The 17427-nt window shown below is 44.3% G+C and overlaps 1 protein-coding gene across 1 annotated transcript in view; it reads left to right on the top strand.

The window, feature by feature from the left end:
- Positions 1-51: 51 nt before the first annotated feature.
- LOC119456299 (uncharacterized) overlaps positions 52-17427 on the top strand; it is a 35732-nt gene continuing 18356 nt past the window's right edge. The window contains exons 1-4 of the mRNA XM_037717992.2: positions 52-256; positions 9240-9320; positions 9941-10033; positions 10801-11051. Coding sequence (XP_037573920.1) covers positions 9273-9320; positions 9941-10033; positions 10801-11051 — 392 coding nt within the window. The 5' untranslated portion in view covers positions 52-256; positions 9240-9272. The remainder of the gene's footprint in view (positions 257-9239; positions 9321-9940; positions 10034-10800; positions 11052-17427) is intronic.

Here is a 17427-nt window from a genome sequence, read left to right as displayed (position 1 = left end):
CACTATACGAGTCACTGTGTTCGTTATATCTACTTTTTATTTCTTTTCACTGACGCTCTCTGTTGCCCGGACGATATCGACCGTGCGGAACACAAAAGCGTCGGGCGGGGACTGTCCGCAGACGCCGCCGCTTCACGATTCGATGTCGCCGACGAGCGGGTCCACCACGCGACCGACCGGCGACGGAATCGCCCCTCCCCTGTACCGGACACTCACGTCGCTCCACCGGCCGAGCCCGTCGCGCACGGAGCGAAAGGTGAGCAGTGGTCAGCCAGCGGCGGTCGCGCTACTGGCGGCGGCGGCGGTGGTGCAACTCCGCGCGTGGGCCGCGAGCCACGCATTCGAAATGGGCATCGCGAATGTGTCTCTTGGTCAGTGGCGTAGAAAAACGGACGCGTATCCTTGCAGTAAGTAACGCGTGACAGCTGAGTGACAAAGTGCGCGGGACCGCTGCCAAGTCGTAACCTTTGTTTTGCTCCGCTTGTTTCCGAGGTGAAAGAAAGTCTGTCGGTTGTACGTGGGGGAGGCTTTCATATATAAAAACAGTTTGATTTTACCTGCGGACATCGACCAGAAGTGACAAAGAGACGAATGACACGTTCTTAAAGAACGAGAGGATGGCTCGAGTGGGAATGTTCTGGTCGCTGGCGTAGAGAAATAATGCGGATCCGCGTGCTGCGGGCGCCGTTTCACGAGTGACAATTAAACGAGGAACATCACGGTGTAGGTGCCAAGCGAGAAGTTTTCTCCCTACGTTCTCTTACGTTGTGAGATGAAATTGTTTGCAGATTGCCTAAGAGCCTTTGCGAAAACAAAGTGAGTGTTACCAAAGTCGTGAAACTAATTGAGAAACTGAAGGCAGGTGCGACATTGTCGGACATCAGTCAATCTGTAAAATCAGAAATATTTACGAATGTACTTGAGGTTAGCGGGACTAACTGACGTCAAATAACAGAAGTCGTTGGAATCAGCTAGCGCAAGACAGGGGTAATTGGAGATCGCAGGAAAAGGCTTTCGTGCTGCAGTGGACATAAATATGTGATGATGATGATTATGATGATGATGATGATGATGATGATGGTGATGATGATGATGATGGTGATGATGATGATGATGATCAGAAGTCGGATCGGGAGTAAAAGGCCAAACCTTGTTATGCCTCATATGCTTCTAACATGGTAGCTCGTTTCGCAAATGATTCGGGTCTCTAGTATTCTGAAGTCACACACAGATAACACTGAGAGCACAAGCTCAAAAGGCAGCCGTAGAACATTGTAAAATTCAAGCTGCATGCATTGGCCTATATCACGTTTCCTGTAACTTCCAGAATCACACGTGGACAAAGTTATAGACCATGCATTGTTTAACTTATACGCTGTTTTTATATTTAAATAGGCTTTTGAGGCAGGCAATTTAGAAATTACACGCACAAAGCATCATGTGCAACGATACAAATTCAAATTGTTATTTATATATATATTCTTGCTTGCGCTGACTTCTTTGCTCGACGCACGTACTCGCCATTGAATGCTTTGAGCACTTAAGCGAGCGACAACTGTCTATGAAAATTAGCTTCATATGGGACCTGCTTAGCTACTGTTATATCCGGTATTTTCAGTTGGCATCACATTCAAAAACTGAGAAAGGCGGAGCGAAGTGTGCGCGCTCCTATGATGACGTCAAAAAGATATGGCGCTGAATAGAATAGTGGCGATTTCCGAGGCCCTGGCTGTGGGCCTGTCTGTCTTCTTACTTTAACGACGTTTGCTTAGATGAGTTCATAGGCACGGTTGGCGTTCTATCACTAAGAAATATGCCACGTGCTAATGCAGCGATTACATAAGAAAATGACGTATAACACGTGAAAACTAAGAGAAGTCTGACTGCTCGCTCACATACTATTCCAGTTTTCGTATTATTTCCTTTTGTTTTCCCTTTTAATTTGCCGTTTCTCCTCTTCAAATAAGAATTCTTTTAAGTTACCTCCTGCTGCCCGATTCTTGGCCTATCCCTCTCAGTGGGTACGAACCATAAAAGTGGTACATCATCATCACCCTCATCATCTTCTTCATAACAATGCGATCAGCGGCGCTTTCAGTGAATTACGAAGCCCTTCTGGGAACAATATTGTACAATACGAGGGTGTAGCAAAACGAAAGAAAGTGGTACATTTAAGCCTGACTTTCAATAGGAAAACGAGAGGTGAGACTTGTATGACGTATCAAAAAAATAAATAATTTGTTGCGGCCTCACGTGGAGTATTTTTTTTTAACCGAACAGTCAGTTGTTTACCAAAGAGTTGTTTAACAATGTAAGAGATCGAGTCAGTTGGTATTCTATGACCAAAGTTTTCTAGCGCGCAGAATCCACGGGCACGCAAAGGATAAAACAAATACGTTACCTGCATTTTTTTTTTTACTTGGATGCGTGCTCCGGTCGTAATCTTTGGTTTGTTTTTTACCTTGGTGTATTTGTGATATGGGTTATACGTGTGGCTTCGTGTATAAATAACATGCTCTCAGTAATAAAACCTTTAATTGGAAATTAGCGCTTGTGAATGTCTTATCCCTTACGTTTGCTTGTTTTCTGCGCCCTAAGATGGTTAAACAAGCGGTAACAGAAAAAAAGTTACCTCACCACTGAGTATAAAATCTGAAAATAATGGTGCTATTTGCGCACTTCTTCATTTCGGTTCGCTTATACCTACATGTTGCGCTTCCAGCCAAGTTACGTAGAATGATCGGTTCATTAACAGACCTTTCTTGGAAAGGAATTACAGTGTGAAGCCGCTGCCGAAAGTGCGACATCGATGAAAGAAGAGGAAAACGGGGTAACGCCAACTATTTATTTATTTATTTATTTATTTATTTATTTATTTATTTATTTATTTATTTATTTATTTATTTATTTATTTATTTATTTATTTATTTATTTATTTATTTATTTATTTATTTATTTATTTATTTATTTATTTGCGTCATGTTAAGCTAACGGTCATGTGTCGCACAACTACAACGTTCGCGCACTCGTTTCTTTAAGCATAGAACGAACAGCTCGGAGAAAGCTTCGCGATGGACTTTCGAACAGGATGTTTGTTTTCTCTGCTATAGAGTATCAAATAAAAAAAAACGAAACAAATAAAGAATCCTGATTCCTTCTTTCTCTGCCTATTTAAACAACAGCAACGCTCAGTGTTTAAGCCGCAAACGTACAAAAATTTTCGCTCGAATGCTTCTCGTAATTGCTCACGAAGCTCTCAGCCCTGACTGCCACTCGTCTGACGAGATGAGCGCCCGACTAGTGCCTAGTCGAGAATGCTAACAGAGTTTCCAAACAAATTCAATTCTATAAACCGACATTTTCTGCTTATTCAGGAAAAGAAGAATAAGTCTGTGGTTTATGATTACAAGTTACAGCACGTAATGGGAAGTAATAGTTCCCCACGCACACCCAAATTGAGAAATGAAACGGCTTCGGAGAAAAAACTAAAGGTTGCACAGTGTGGCTGGCACCACGTGGTTTCCGACGTAAAGACGACACTGCCAAATAAAGTCCACAAAGTGGCGACAGAAATAGCACGCAGAGATATGCGGAATGGAAAAGCTTCATTATGGAAGTTTATGGCACACTGACCATGTAAAAAGAAGCGTGTCGTTCCTAAGCGCGGGATAAAATACAAGGCTAGTTCTCAAGACTAAATGACGGTAATTGTAAAGCTCGGCGGCGAGCGTTTCTCAAAATTTTTCAGGGGTAAGCAATTCTGCTTTGGCCGAGCTCAAAATAATCATTACAAAAATACTACTACTCATAGAAAACTTCCGCGATTATTGCGTCCCTGAATTCGTTTGCCGGGAAAGCAGCAGGTTCTCACAGCGTACATGGCCATCTTCTCAAAAACAACTTTCTCTTTGCAATGCGCTAAGCGTCGTCCTCACACGCTACCGCTATTACCTGCTGTATAGCCTCCCAAACATACGCACAGACGCCACTACAATGAGAGTCTGCGCGGAGCACAATATTCCGCGCAGATTACCAAGCGCGAAAAAGTATTAATGCGAAGCATTCTCGACGAGTTTAACGCTGTTTTCTGCGACGACTACCTGGTCGGTACCTGGCTGTTTTCGGCGTCCGATCGCGACAATAGTGGAGTCTAAAATTTGGGTCGGTGTGCCCCTGGTTATCATCATCAGCCTATTTTTATGTCCACTGCCTGAACGAAGGCCTCTTCCAGCGATCTCCAAAAACCCCTACCTTGAGCTAAATTATTCTACGTCATCATCATCAGCAGCAGCAGCCTATGTTTATGTCCACTGCAGGACTGCCTTCGATCTCCATTACCCCTGTCTTGCGCTAGCTGATTCCAACTTGCGCCTGCAAATTTCCTAACTTCGTCACCCCACCTAGTTTTCTGCCGTCCTTGACTGCGCTTCCCTTCTCTTGGTATCCATTCTGTAACTCTAACGGTCCACCGGTTATCCATCCTATACGCATTACATGGCCTGCTCAGCTCCATTTTTCCTGTTGATATGTCAACTAGAATATCGACAACTCCCACCTGCCCATGAACCCACACCACAGTCTTCCTGTCTCTTAACGTTACGCCTAGCATGTTTCGTTCCATCGCTCATTGCCCGGTCCTTAACATTTTGTCTAGCTTCAATCTCCAAGTTTCTGCCCCATATGTCAGTACCACTAGAATGCAATGACTGAGCCCTTTTCTTTCGAACGATAACAGTAAGCTACCGGTCAAGATTTGAAGATTTGGTAATGTCTATCGTATGTGCCCCGAACTATTTTTATTCTTCTGTGACTTTCCTTCTCGTAATCAGGGTCCCTTGTGAGTAATTGACCTAGAAAGACGTGCTCCTGTATAGACTCTAGAGGCTTGACTGCCAATCTTGAATTATCATTCTCTTGCCACTGCGTGTGTGCCTCTCTTCAATTAACTTCTTTAACGCCAACTTCGGTATGTGCCACTGGGGCCACTGGGCCAATGAACCTCTGTGACGCAAGCTTAGGTCACCGGGTATCACAACAACAAAGAGCACCTACGTAGTGACATCTACGTAATGCTCCCGCAATGCGTACACGTCAACTGAAGTTGACTGCGCCTAAACATTTTTGTGTTCAAGATGCACTGTTCCTAAATTTCTGGTATATGCTGTTTGTATTTGCGGCCTTCATTGCATTGAACAAAATTAAAGTTTCGTGATAGTTCAGTGGTTAGCGTGTCAAACTCCCGACTGCCTATTGTCACAATTATTTGAGTTCGATACCCACAGTATAGAAGCGGTAGTGGGTAAACTTTTGGTTTTCTTTGCCACGTGGTACGGGTGGGGCTCAGAATGAGGAGGTGATCACCAGTCAGGATAAGGTCAGGATAACGGCTAGTCATGTGGACGATGAAGTTATGATAACGACGGACTGACAGAGCAAACCTAGTATGGAGTTTTTAATCGACGTCGCATTAAATTTTCGGCATGACATGTGCGTCCGCAAATGGACAAGATGTCTGTATACGTGAATTTCTAGCGCACCTTGAAGAAAGTAGACTGCGTAATTGAATAATACACGCCATTAGGAGAAACGAAAGCGTCCATAGTCGTGGCAATCATACTCGCAACCCTCTAAATCACTGCTGAGCGCTGCCACTCCCGGAAGACGTGCACTTTGAAGTACGGGACTGCCGGAAATATTTTTCCTTTAATGTTTTTCTTTTAGAGTAATATTCAGGTATGAATCAGTACACCTCCTCATGGCGTTGACCGCTTGTGTTGGCATGTTGTATGCTTCCTGCGATGCCCTCCACTTACGTCCGCAACCGCGTCTTCGACTGGCACCATTGTCGAACATATTTTTGCCTTTAAGCAAACTCTTCTCTTTTCCGGCATTTTTCTCCGGTTTGCTTAGTCAGCCCTCTTCGCTTAGGGATTCTTCAATCACTTCTACATTTTTCTTTCCTCTTTTTCTTGCTTTCTTTCTCATTCTCTTTTCTTTTCTTTTGATCGTACTCCGACGATACTCCAGGATTCAGCGGTGCCTTTCGTCTTCGCCTGACTGTGGTCTATTCAACGCGTCGCTTTACTTTTTATGCGCCGTTCTCTCGTATACATATATCGGACATGAGGAGCAGCGCCTTTTGATCACGCAGCTCAACTTTGTTTTTTAACGTGCGTTAGTACTCTTCTAAACTCCATGCCTCGCCCAGACCTATGCACGTGCCACGCTATGGGCCCTTTCCTCGTCGTTTCCAACTCCCCTAGTGCGTGCTAGAAGTCGAAAAAACAAAGAAAAAACAAGAGAAGAGCGTGCAAGATCACGTTTTGGGTCACCTCTCACGCCAGACAACGTACAGCGAATGCGAACACCTAAAGCATTAAAAAATGGGCGTGTTCTACAAGGATTCCGGGTTTCATCAACGAATAATGAACCCCTCTCTTTGCATAAATGCTGTCTCCCTCCCCTCACCTCTTTTCCATATTTTTTGCCCCACTTTGTCCATCGCTTTTTTTTTTTTCATTACGTTTCGTCCTCTCTTTCTTTCTCTCTTCGCCTATTTGAGAAAGAAAAAAAAAACGTTTAGGTTTCACCTACGTAAATGAGTCGTTGTAAAGCCCGAGCATAGAAATGCAGAGGAGCGAGCCTGCGTGTTCTTCGACCGTGGATCAATCCCTGGTGCTCGAACGGTTGTCGCCTCGCGCTCTCGTGCGTATTTGAAGGGTTTTCTTTTTTCCTTACGAGTCACCCCTTGCTTCCTTCATTCTGGGTCCACAAGTGCCTCGAACGCTGCCGCCATGGTTCTGACGGAAGCGGTGGCAGGCAGAAGAAGGGGCCAGCGACCTGAGTTCCGGGCCATCGGTTCGGAAGCGGGCCAGCGAGTGGAGCGGCGATATCGGCCCATTAATCAAGGGCTCGGCCGCGCCGTGCAGCACATCCGCGCCATTGCCTCCACTCTATGGCTGCCTGCCACACCACTAGCCGTGATTTCGTATTCCGGTCGATGCTACATACACGCGGACAAGAGGCCCGGAGAGGGGCGTTACCGTAGAAAGCGATCACCGGTCATACTTGACACAGCGAGCACCTCATTGTCCCCCTGTCCTTGTGAGCCAGCTCTGGGTCACCGTTATGACGTCGACACTCTTTCTCTCCTTCCGTTTTAAGCAGTGATTGTTTTTTTTTTTACTTGACGATGGAAAGCAAATGAGATTTGCTCCGCGAGACCATAGTCGTAAATTTTCGGGAGGACCGAGAAGCGAGACGAAATTGAGGCGAAACCTCCATGATTTGCTACGCTAACGCTGCAAAGGATACTAATGTTCTAAACTCGTGTGCTATTACCTCACAAAACACAGGCGCTCTACGTGTCTTCGCTTGAACCCGGTAATCTGTACTTTGCGTAATTTACGTTTTCTCGAATTAAGCGAGAACCATGACAATTTGTCAAGCGCACAAGCACTTATAGTCGGCAAATGAATCGGATTTGCGTGGTTCTGAATAACCGGAGCTCATAGTCTCAGCCTTGTCTCATTGAAAATCGCAAAACTACCAGCAAGAATTAATGAAAAGAGTAGCCACATCATTTCAAGATCCCAAATTATTTTATTTATTTATGTTGTGAAATATAGAGCTGAACACTCTTGCTACTTGGGTAGTCACGTTTGCTCAAACCAAACTCGCTGCGTAATAAAAGACCAAAAATAAATAAATGAACATACATAAACAGCTTTCTCAATTAAATATTGCGTTATGCCGCTTACATCTTTTATTGGGCTAAGCAGTCGGAAAATCTTGCGCTCCTAAACTAAACAATAAGTAATAATATTTTCAAGAAATAATAAATGCTGCCACACTTGGGCTAAGCAGTAAGAATATTATTGTGCTTCTAGGTTTTACTGTATATATCGGTTATAAAATTTTATTTATTTATTTATTTATTTATTTATTTATTTATTTATTTATTTATTTATTTATTTATTTATTTATTTATTCCTTCTCAACAGATGTGACTTTGCCACACACAAGTATCTAGAATTTGTTGTTCAGTAGCATCAGCCACCTCAGTCGAAATTCTCTTGAAATTATGCCACAAACGAGCGCCCCTCTAAAGTACGAACTCAATACAGCAAAGCAAAAGTAGCATAAGCTGAAAGTATTTTAATGAAACGAAACTCAAACAAATATACGTCCATGCAATCTGATGCAGTGGTATCACCTCGGTCTTTTCGTGTTTTCTTTTTTGTGCTTCACGAGCGCCAGCGCGTGGGACGCCAATCATGTGCATACACGTTTGAACAACAGCAATAGGCAAAACCACGCAATAAGCCGAATGAACATAGCGTTAGGTTTATTAGCGGTTTCGGTTTAACAAGTGTTGTGCGGCACCAGTTTTAAAGATTGCTCCCCGCTTTTTCTTTTTACCGAGAAGTTTCTCGAGGGCACGCCACCGGCGTGGGCGCCTCTGGCTCAAACAGGCGCTGACGTGCAAGTCCGAGAAGTGCGGAAATAGGCAGGTGGGCCCCCTGTAACCACGTGGCGTGCTCCTTCGAACGCGGAATCGACCACTTTTAAGGCGGGCCCCCTTTACTCTTTTGTTCCTCGGAATGAAAATAGTCCGATCCGAGACAGCCGCACGAAGCTGCACGCAAGGTCACGGCGTAGAAATCAATGCCGCGACGATCCACGCAGGCTTACACGAACGCACAGAACAAAGTACGAACTTGCGGCAAAACTGCTCTAAGTTGTCGCCAAAGGTATTTCGGTATTTAAAAAAAAGTTGTTTCCTCCATCACAAGGTCAGTCGCACCTATGGTCATTTTAGCATTTCGGTGTGTCTTAACATTGCGGGTGTCTTCTAAGATTGCGGGGTGTCGTAGAAGCGTTGTATACGAAGAAACATAATGGTACAAAAGCAAGGTTTTCTAGATATACTTATTCCTTGCCCATTTGTGCTTGTTCTTTTTTTCGCGATCATTGTTTGACCTCTTAAAGGCTTTATGGCAGCTGTAGGACAGGAACCAAGAGCCGCGCTTATAATTTTGTGTGGGACGTCTGGAATACAGCGGCTGTAGGATTGTCACTGCGTCATGTATTTTGACAACGCGCATATTTTATGTCTCTCCTCGTCACCTTCTCTCGCCACTTATTTTGTCCCCCTTCTCCTCACCAGGTCATATTAGCACGATAAGCTCACGGTAGAATTTTCGATAGGGCATTGATGTTCATCTAAATGCTTGCAGACTTAACGGAACGGGAGTCCCCAGGCTGCTGGTATGGGTTGTGGCGGCAGCAGCCATGCAACGCTTCCACTGGATGTTGTCGTAAGTAAACGGACGTGTTTGCTTTGCAAAACATATATGTGTTTGTCTCGCTTGTGTATCGTTTCTGTATGGCATGCGTTCACGAGTTACAGAACTTACCACTGTATATGAGATATATACCATAACATATAAATCTGGCAAGGCCGGATCATCTATAGTAGCTGGTGCCGAATGCGCAAAGTTGCCATTGTATAGGCCAGTATACGTAAAGAGAAATTCAAGCAAAACTGAGGTGGACGATTAAGCGAAAGTTGCACAGGCGAGCCGCAGCACGGTGCGACCATAGCGCCAGGGGGATGCTCCCCATGCCTAATGTGAAAAGAGGCATTGCGGTGGAGCCGAAGGGATTATATTTGAGGAGTGTAAACCAAAATTCCGCGAGGCTCACTCTAATTAAAGCTTTCTTTTCTAAATGCAATATCTTTTATTCGCATTAGTTCACCCTTTGCTTAACTATGCCTTCTGCGTTTCACGTGTCCGTAACTAAGGAATCAAGCCTTTTATATCGAGGACAAACAACTAAATGAAATGAGGAACACATTAGCATAGAGGGCAACAAAAGCCAGTAATATCATTCAACGCAGCGAAGCCAAGCATTTCCCTCTTTTTTTTTATTCTAGGTCACATACCCTCACAAGGACACCGTGGCAGAAATGGTGAAGCCCCAGCAAAATTCATACGTGCCTCAAACCGACACATCCACTGTGGCGCAGGTATGTTCGTGTTTCTAAGTTCTCTTTGTCAGACAGCAAAATGACGTAGCGTCCTCGTACCAAGTTCTGAATGCTCGCGTGTCCTTGCGGTCGGCGCTCCGTCACCCCATGGAGGACAGTTTTGTCTGCATGCTCGTGGCTTCACTTGTGCGTTCATCCGTACATAATGAACTTGCAGGCTTGTTTCGACAAGGCCGTGAAAGAGACTAGGTGCTAATAGTCAATTTTATTACTTGCATAAATAAGTACGCAGATTACATGGAACACAAAACAAGCAGCCGTTTTCGTTCACGGTTGACTGACGCTTTGGATGCACTAAATGAAGGGCGTAACGCAAGGTAGGATAGGATAGATAAACTTTATTGGAAGAATAATCAAAGTTTTGTGTTGCCCCCAGAGAGGCATCGCTAATGGTCGGGGCCTCTAGTCCAGGGCTCTGCTGGCTCTTGCCATCTTCTCCGCTCTCTGGATCAGCTTGAGCTGGTCGTCGATGGCCTAGCTGGACAGCAGTGCCTCCCATTGCTCCCTCGTGGTGTTCGTGTCGTGGTGTTCTATGCTGTGTAGCGTGCACTCCCACGTAATGTGGTATAGGGTTGGTGTGGACCCGCACCACAGGTATTCGTCCCTGTAGGCTGTGGGGTGTATGCAATGTAATATGGGTAGGTTAATGTAAGTGCCTGTGTGGAGCCAACACCAGGCAACGCGGAGTATTGTCACACGCGTCGTGGCCTGTGAACGTTTCACGATGGCTACACCTATAACCGCAGGTGACGCAGCCCGTCAAGAAGGACCCAGAGAAGGCGGAACCGGACGAGGAACCACCTCGTGTGGACGCCGAAGAAGAGACCCCCATCGCCGCCGAGTGTCTTCACGCGTACGTGCAGCACGAGCGACGCATCCAGCAGTTGGAACGACGGCGCACGCTGCAGTGCTACCAGATCAAGCTCGACCAACTGCGCCAACTCGAGGTGGCCGCCACGAACCTCGAGAACGAACGGCAGCGGCTGGCCCAGAAAATGTGAGCGGCGTAGCAAGGAACGCACACCAGACGTGTTTAACCTCGTAATACCTAAACGCAATTCCACATCAAGGACAATTGGAACAAATTGCTGACATTTATTAGAGCTCATCTCTTAGGCGCCCGTTCCTGCGGCGAACTTCGGCGTTGGAGTCGTCACTTGTAACCGAGCGAACGAGCACAGCGAAAGATGAAAGCGGACGCGGAGCGCAGCAGGAGATGAAGAACACGAGGAGGAAAGTGGAGAGGAGGGTGCAGCGGACCGCTTTAAGACCACTATTAAGCAGTAGAAACATCAAAATCTCAACATTGTTTTTTTCTTGTTGAGAGCATGTAACACATGTCCCATATATTGGTAACTAGCAAAAACACGCTTACATTTTCATTATTGAATGTTTCCTGTATATTTGTACAAAGCCAGGGGCTAAGAAGTGACGCCACAGTTTGCTGAGCTGTGCGCGAAGAACCCTGGCTCTCGCGATCTGCAGATTAGCGGGGCAGCCGCACCACAATTCGCTCTGTTTTCAACGTGCCACACGGCATAGATTGTCCACGCCAGCCAATCTATCGCGAAATTAAAACCCTTATAGAGCTATGCTCAAATTTCGCATTAGGGAACATCGTAATCGTTGGTCAATTTTTCCTGTTCATGGAGAGTCGATAAGCGCCTTTACAACGAACACCTCTACAACAAAATGACCTGTGTAACGAAGAAATAACTCTGTCCCGGTAATACTGTGAGCTGTGTGGTGCGCGACCTTTGCAACGAAGTGACCTGTATAACGAATTATTTCGGAGGCTCCAGCCACTTCTTTATAAAGGTGTTCGACTTATGTAGAAGACAACTAATAAATGTTTTTTCTGTTATAATCTAATTACCGTACTAATTATTTGATTAGTAATTGGTTCGTTAATTGTCCTTTGCTGTCCGCGCCCATGGCGCGGGCAAGTTAGGCGCTTGCGCATCGCTGAAGGCAGAAAAAAAAAAAGAAAATTCATGAGGCATTATAAAAAACATCGGCTTTGGCTTTGTACTATGAAATTAGCTTCTCCATTGAACATAGTGTTCACAAGCGCCTACAAGAACCCACCCGTGCCACATCCTATTCTAGGGAATAGCGCAAAGTGCAGCAAGGACCGGCTAAGAAGGGCACCAAATTTTAACGTGAGATTCTTTTTTTTTTCCTCGAGATTTCTTATATTTTAAACACATTTTCACACCTCATTACCCCATAAGATGCGCAGGGTGGGTAATGGTATAAAACGTTCACTAACTGCACTCACCACCTTTTTTTTTTTTTTTTTAATTAAAGCTCCTGAGATTCCGCTCAAGCCACTTCATAATGTTTCGCGTGTTTCAACAAAGGGCCTGTCCACATTTCTTGCGGTCCAGCCTATCTTTGCGCTTTTACTCTTATTAGATAGTTTTAACTGTCGCTTTGGTGCGAATAGCACTGTTGTAGAATTCAAGAATGAAGAAAGGCCGTTCGGAGTTGCTCTGAATTTCTAAAATTTGGCGACAAATTGCACAGCGCAAAGTTTCACCCAATGCTCCAACATCAAGCAAATCTGCAGCGTTTCGAGACCTTTTTTGAGAGACAAAAGAATGGAAGAAAAAAAAGATGTCATGACGGTTTACTATATATATATATATATAAATGAATCTCGCCAGCCACCCTGTTACGCGAACGGGAATAATTAAGATGCAGGAAAGTTAAAGAACAATGCAAGTATAGGGCCAAAATGTGACTAGATGAGAAATACTGAAGCTCGCAAACACATGTATATCGCACGGTAGCATGTGGTCTGTCAGGACGGTATAATTCATGTGCAATCGTAGATGTTGAAAAAAAAAAGAAAGAAAATAAAACTAGCTTGCGGGTTGTGGATTGCTGTGGGGAAGACAAGAGATAACAAAGTTATTTGGCGAGACTCCTCTATAAGACGTTGTCATATAGCGCAGCCGTTGAAAAAGTCCTGTTTGATTCAAGATTTCCTTTCTAATTTCTTAGAACGTTGTAACTATCATTTTGTTCTTATGAATTTTTTTCTTTGGTGTTAATTTTTTGCTCGACTAATTATCTTTCTAACTCCATCCTATTCTTGGTCAAACCCCTATAGTGGGTATGAGCCATATAAGAGGCAAACCAACCAAGAAACCAATCAAAGGGAGTGGTGAACCATCTAGTTTCTTATCGCAATATATATTCACATTTCTCTCTTTTGTCACTGTCACGCGTAACTGAGAAGTTGGCGTCCAAGAAACTGAAGCAAACGATGGCCAGTCCTCGAAAGTACTAGTGATTACGAAGCTCGTTGTACCGATATCAGTTGCTTCGCAAATAAAATGAGCGATTCCTCTTAGATGAAATACATCTTCTCGAGCGAACATTCGCCAAAAGGCGTGCATACAGAGTAAGCGACCACACCGCTGCTGTTTAGATGCATAATCGTCTGCTCATTTGAACGACGTCGCGATCGCCATTAGCGAATTTATTGCGAAAGCCACGTGGCAGGTCACAGGACATTGCTAGCGCTAGTGTGTTAGCTGTTTGCATTTCCCTTCGTAATCGATGAACGACAATGCGACCCCGACGCGGCCGGCGAATTCAGGACAACTGATAAGCACGAGGGGAGCATCATTTTCTGCAATCGTGACGGCGATATTCGCGTGTTGGTCTGCAGTACTAACAGAAAAAAGAAAGGATCAAAGGCAGTACACTAGCTTATGTCAATGCTACTTTTTTTGGCCCTTTGTATGGCTTGCCGAGTTGTAAGACCTCTACCACATATTGATTCCTCCATTAGGTTTAGCTGACCTGACTGCAACAAGTGAAATGGAGAAAACTAACAGTACAAACCATACATTGACTAAACTACTTACTTATGAAACTTGCCTTTAGGCCTCAGTGTCACTTATGGTGACTTACATGACAGAAAGAGAAAAATAGAAACAAGCAAAGGCAGGGAGGTTAACTAGACAGGACGTCCCGTTTGCGACCGTGCACGGGAGAGAAGAGGACGAAGAATCGAGAGGCGAAAAAAAGGAGAAGGCAAAAGTAGAGAGGTAGTTCACTCGCACAATTGTAGACATCGGGTTCTACAAGCGTCTTCTCGGGTCTGTTGGTTTTAGAAAAATCGTTAGAGCATGCTTAGCTTTCTGCGTTGATGATGGCTGAGGTCAAGCACCCAGGATCTAAACGACGTGGTCGCGACGCATGACAACAAAAGAGACACTGGGAGCAACACCAAAAACAACAAAAACAAAAATAATGCAACTGGACTCGAGATAAATAGTTTTCTATGAGTATTCAGAAAGTCCCATGCGGCATTTTCGAAGCATTAAAGCCTCCTGCGCCGACGTCATAATAAAGACATGTAAGCACAATGCATGATGTAATTAGCCGCGCTAATTCACACTTATTCTAGCCTCCGAATAGGTATTTTCAGCTATTCTTATGTTCCCTCAAAAAACGTAATGAGGCAAATGCCAATCCATATCCGTAACATGGCTCTGAGAAACGGTCAAGTTCTATCAACTATATAGAGCATGAAGTTCTACCAACTATACCAACTAATAATTTATATAGTATTGTAAAAGTGCATAATAGAGCGAGATCTTACAATTGTAGTGTTTTTCTGTATGCTCCATTAGTGGGTAGTAGAATTAATTTACACTTGCTTGTTTGTTTCAAACTGCATTTGCCTTTTGTTTTTGGTTTCTTCTAGAAATATCAGTCTGCTTTAAAATCCCTAAGAGTGATAGTTTGTTACGACAGCAGAAATTTTCAAAACACCTGCCTAAAAAACACATACCATAAAATAATGGGCAGTCCCTATACTGGTTTCTTCAAACCCGAAGTGTTTATCTCAATGTTTTATTTTTCTACTAATTTTATGTCCCATCGAATGTTGTGTCGCTTGTGATTCGTGTTTCGTATTCTCGCTACACTTTTAGACTGATCTTAAATTTTGCTTCAAAAACACCATCTATCTTTTAACTAGGTGACATCGTGGCAAACATTCTTTTTCTTTTCTTCTTTCTTTCTTTTTTGTTTGTTTTTGAATACGTCTTTTATTCGCATGTACGTGAAGATGTTAGCACACTGAGGAAGCGCCGAGTAATCCTCATTGTACATGTTAAACAAAAGAGGTGCAAATCCCAAAGGTAACATTTCGACAATAAATTCGCAGTTGCTGCAATAGGCATAATTAGCACAAAAATTAACAGAGCCTGATAAATCCGGAGGCACGCTAATGGTCACCATTATAACGCACATTATCTCACACCACCAATCACTTAATAATCTGCCCTAATTCTGTAATCATGTTACGCATAGTCAGACAAAATAAAAAGGGTGCTCATGCGATACGCATATATGCGAGCAGACTCAGGCTTTATTCGGCATATTAAAAGCCTCTGGTACAATGTGTCGCCTATAGGCACACACACACAAACGCACAGATGTTACCTTTTTTTTTTGCATGAGCGCGGCTATAAATACTTGTTTTATGCGAGACTGTTTGTTCTCACTTAATATAGGGAACGCGGATTTACTTTATGTGCTGCAGCGGTTACATTAATTAACAATGCATTGCCTCTAAAGAAATGACTACCACCGCAAAACAAAACAGCAACATTGCGGGATCGAATCCCGGCCACGACGGCCGCATTTCGATGGGGGCGAAATGCGAAAACACCCGTGTACTTAGATTTAGGTGCACGTTAAAGAACCCCAGGTGGTACAAATTTCCGGAGTCCCCCACTACGGCGTGCCTTATAATCAGATCGTGGTTTTGGCACGTAAAATCCCATAATTTAATTTTTTAACAGCAACATTTTTCTGCAGCGAATGGATTAGTATTAATCTCTGGGGATGTCGCGAACGTATACAACAACAACCACTACGGGGTCGTCATCCTAACACGCACAGGGAGAGCGCGTGTGCTGCTTCTGACGTCCTGCCCGCGGCCGCGTCAACATCGTTTGTCCACGGACGACAGTATTACACCTTCTCACGCAATGCCTCGCACGCACGGCCCATGCAAAGCGACGCGACAGCGAAGACCACGTGGGCACGCTTCCCCGGAAGCATATATAGCGACGACAGCACCTTGTTGTTATTTGTATCACTCTCATCACGAAAGGGGAGCAGGTCAAGAAGGTGCAAGAAGGAGGGAGCGCGACAACAACATCGGCACGTGTCGATGTCTTACTTATTGACGGTGTTCGCTTTCGATGGTTTATCACTGTTATCAAACTTTTCGCTCGGTGCCTATTACAGTATTTAAAACGTCTTCAACTTTGTCTCCAATTCATTAGCAAAAGGACGTGTGTAATAACTAATTGTAAAGTTTAGGGACGCCGTAGTGGAGGACTCTAAATAATTTTAACCTTAGAATGAAAATTCGGGCATGTTGGTTTTGCATGTTCAGGTAAAAAAAAAATGCGACAACGCCGACACACAGCTAGAACGAATCACGCAAAGCGCAACTTCCAAATAATTTATTTAAAGAGAAAATGGAAACTACTTATACAAAAGGTGCTGTCATGGCGCGTCAGTGCACAGTCTCAACCAGATACTGCAATTCTTTTGGTGATGTATAATGAGATGGATGTCACGCTCGGGGGCTGTTCCTGTGTGTCGGTTTATTTGTGCGTCGTTGTTCCTGCTCTTTTTGCCCGAAGGCAATTCTGACCACCTGAGGTTCTTTAACGTGGACACAAAGCACGGCAGACGAGCTTTTTTACAATCCACCCCCATCGGAATGAGGCCGCGCAGTGGATGGGATTCGAACCAGCGACCTCGTGCTCAGGAGGTCTGATCAGATTGCGCGGCGTTGCGAATAGCGTTGGTTGTAGATATTCGAATGCACACGAAAATCACCGGTTAATCTGGAGTGTGCGATGAGGCACGCGGAAATATATAGCGGACGAACTCGATCCGTGAAGTTTAAATTCGACGACCGACGACTATGCTCGCCGCTTTAGTGGTGATTTGAGTGTTGCTTGTTTTTCTGGGCACAAGTTTGCCGTATAAAAATGTTAAGTTCTAAACTCCCAGTTTTGTCAGTGTTTGGCTCTTTACTGTCATTGCAACGTGACGTTATATTTTGAGCATTTCCGCGTTTCCAAGTACGAATAATAATCAACAATAAGTAAAAAAATACGTGCAAGGTAGAGCTAGCGGTGCAAATGGTTGAGTAGAACTCGCAGACGTGAGAACGGTGCGTGGAATATTATTAAAATTTCGCGATTTTTGAAATTTAAACAAGAGCCTTATACAGCTTATGTCATGTGCTACATGCCCATGTCTCCCAGCGTCTATATTTTTCAGCTCGCACGAAATCCTCCTGACATATCCTGCGCGCGCTT

This window comes from Dermacentor silvarum, chromosome 6 (assembly GCF_013339745.2).
Source record: "Dermacentor silvarum isolate Dsil-2018 chromosome 6, BIME_Dsil_1.4, whole genome shotgun sequence".
NCBI lineage: Eukaryota > Metazoa > Arthropoda > Arachnida > Ixodida > Ixodidae > Dermacentor > Dermacentor silvarum.
Note: the sequence above shows the minus strand (reverse complement) of the source record. Positions and strands in the feature narration are given on the sequence as shown.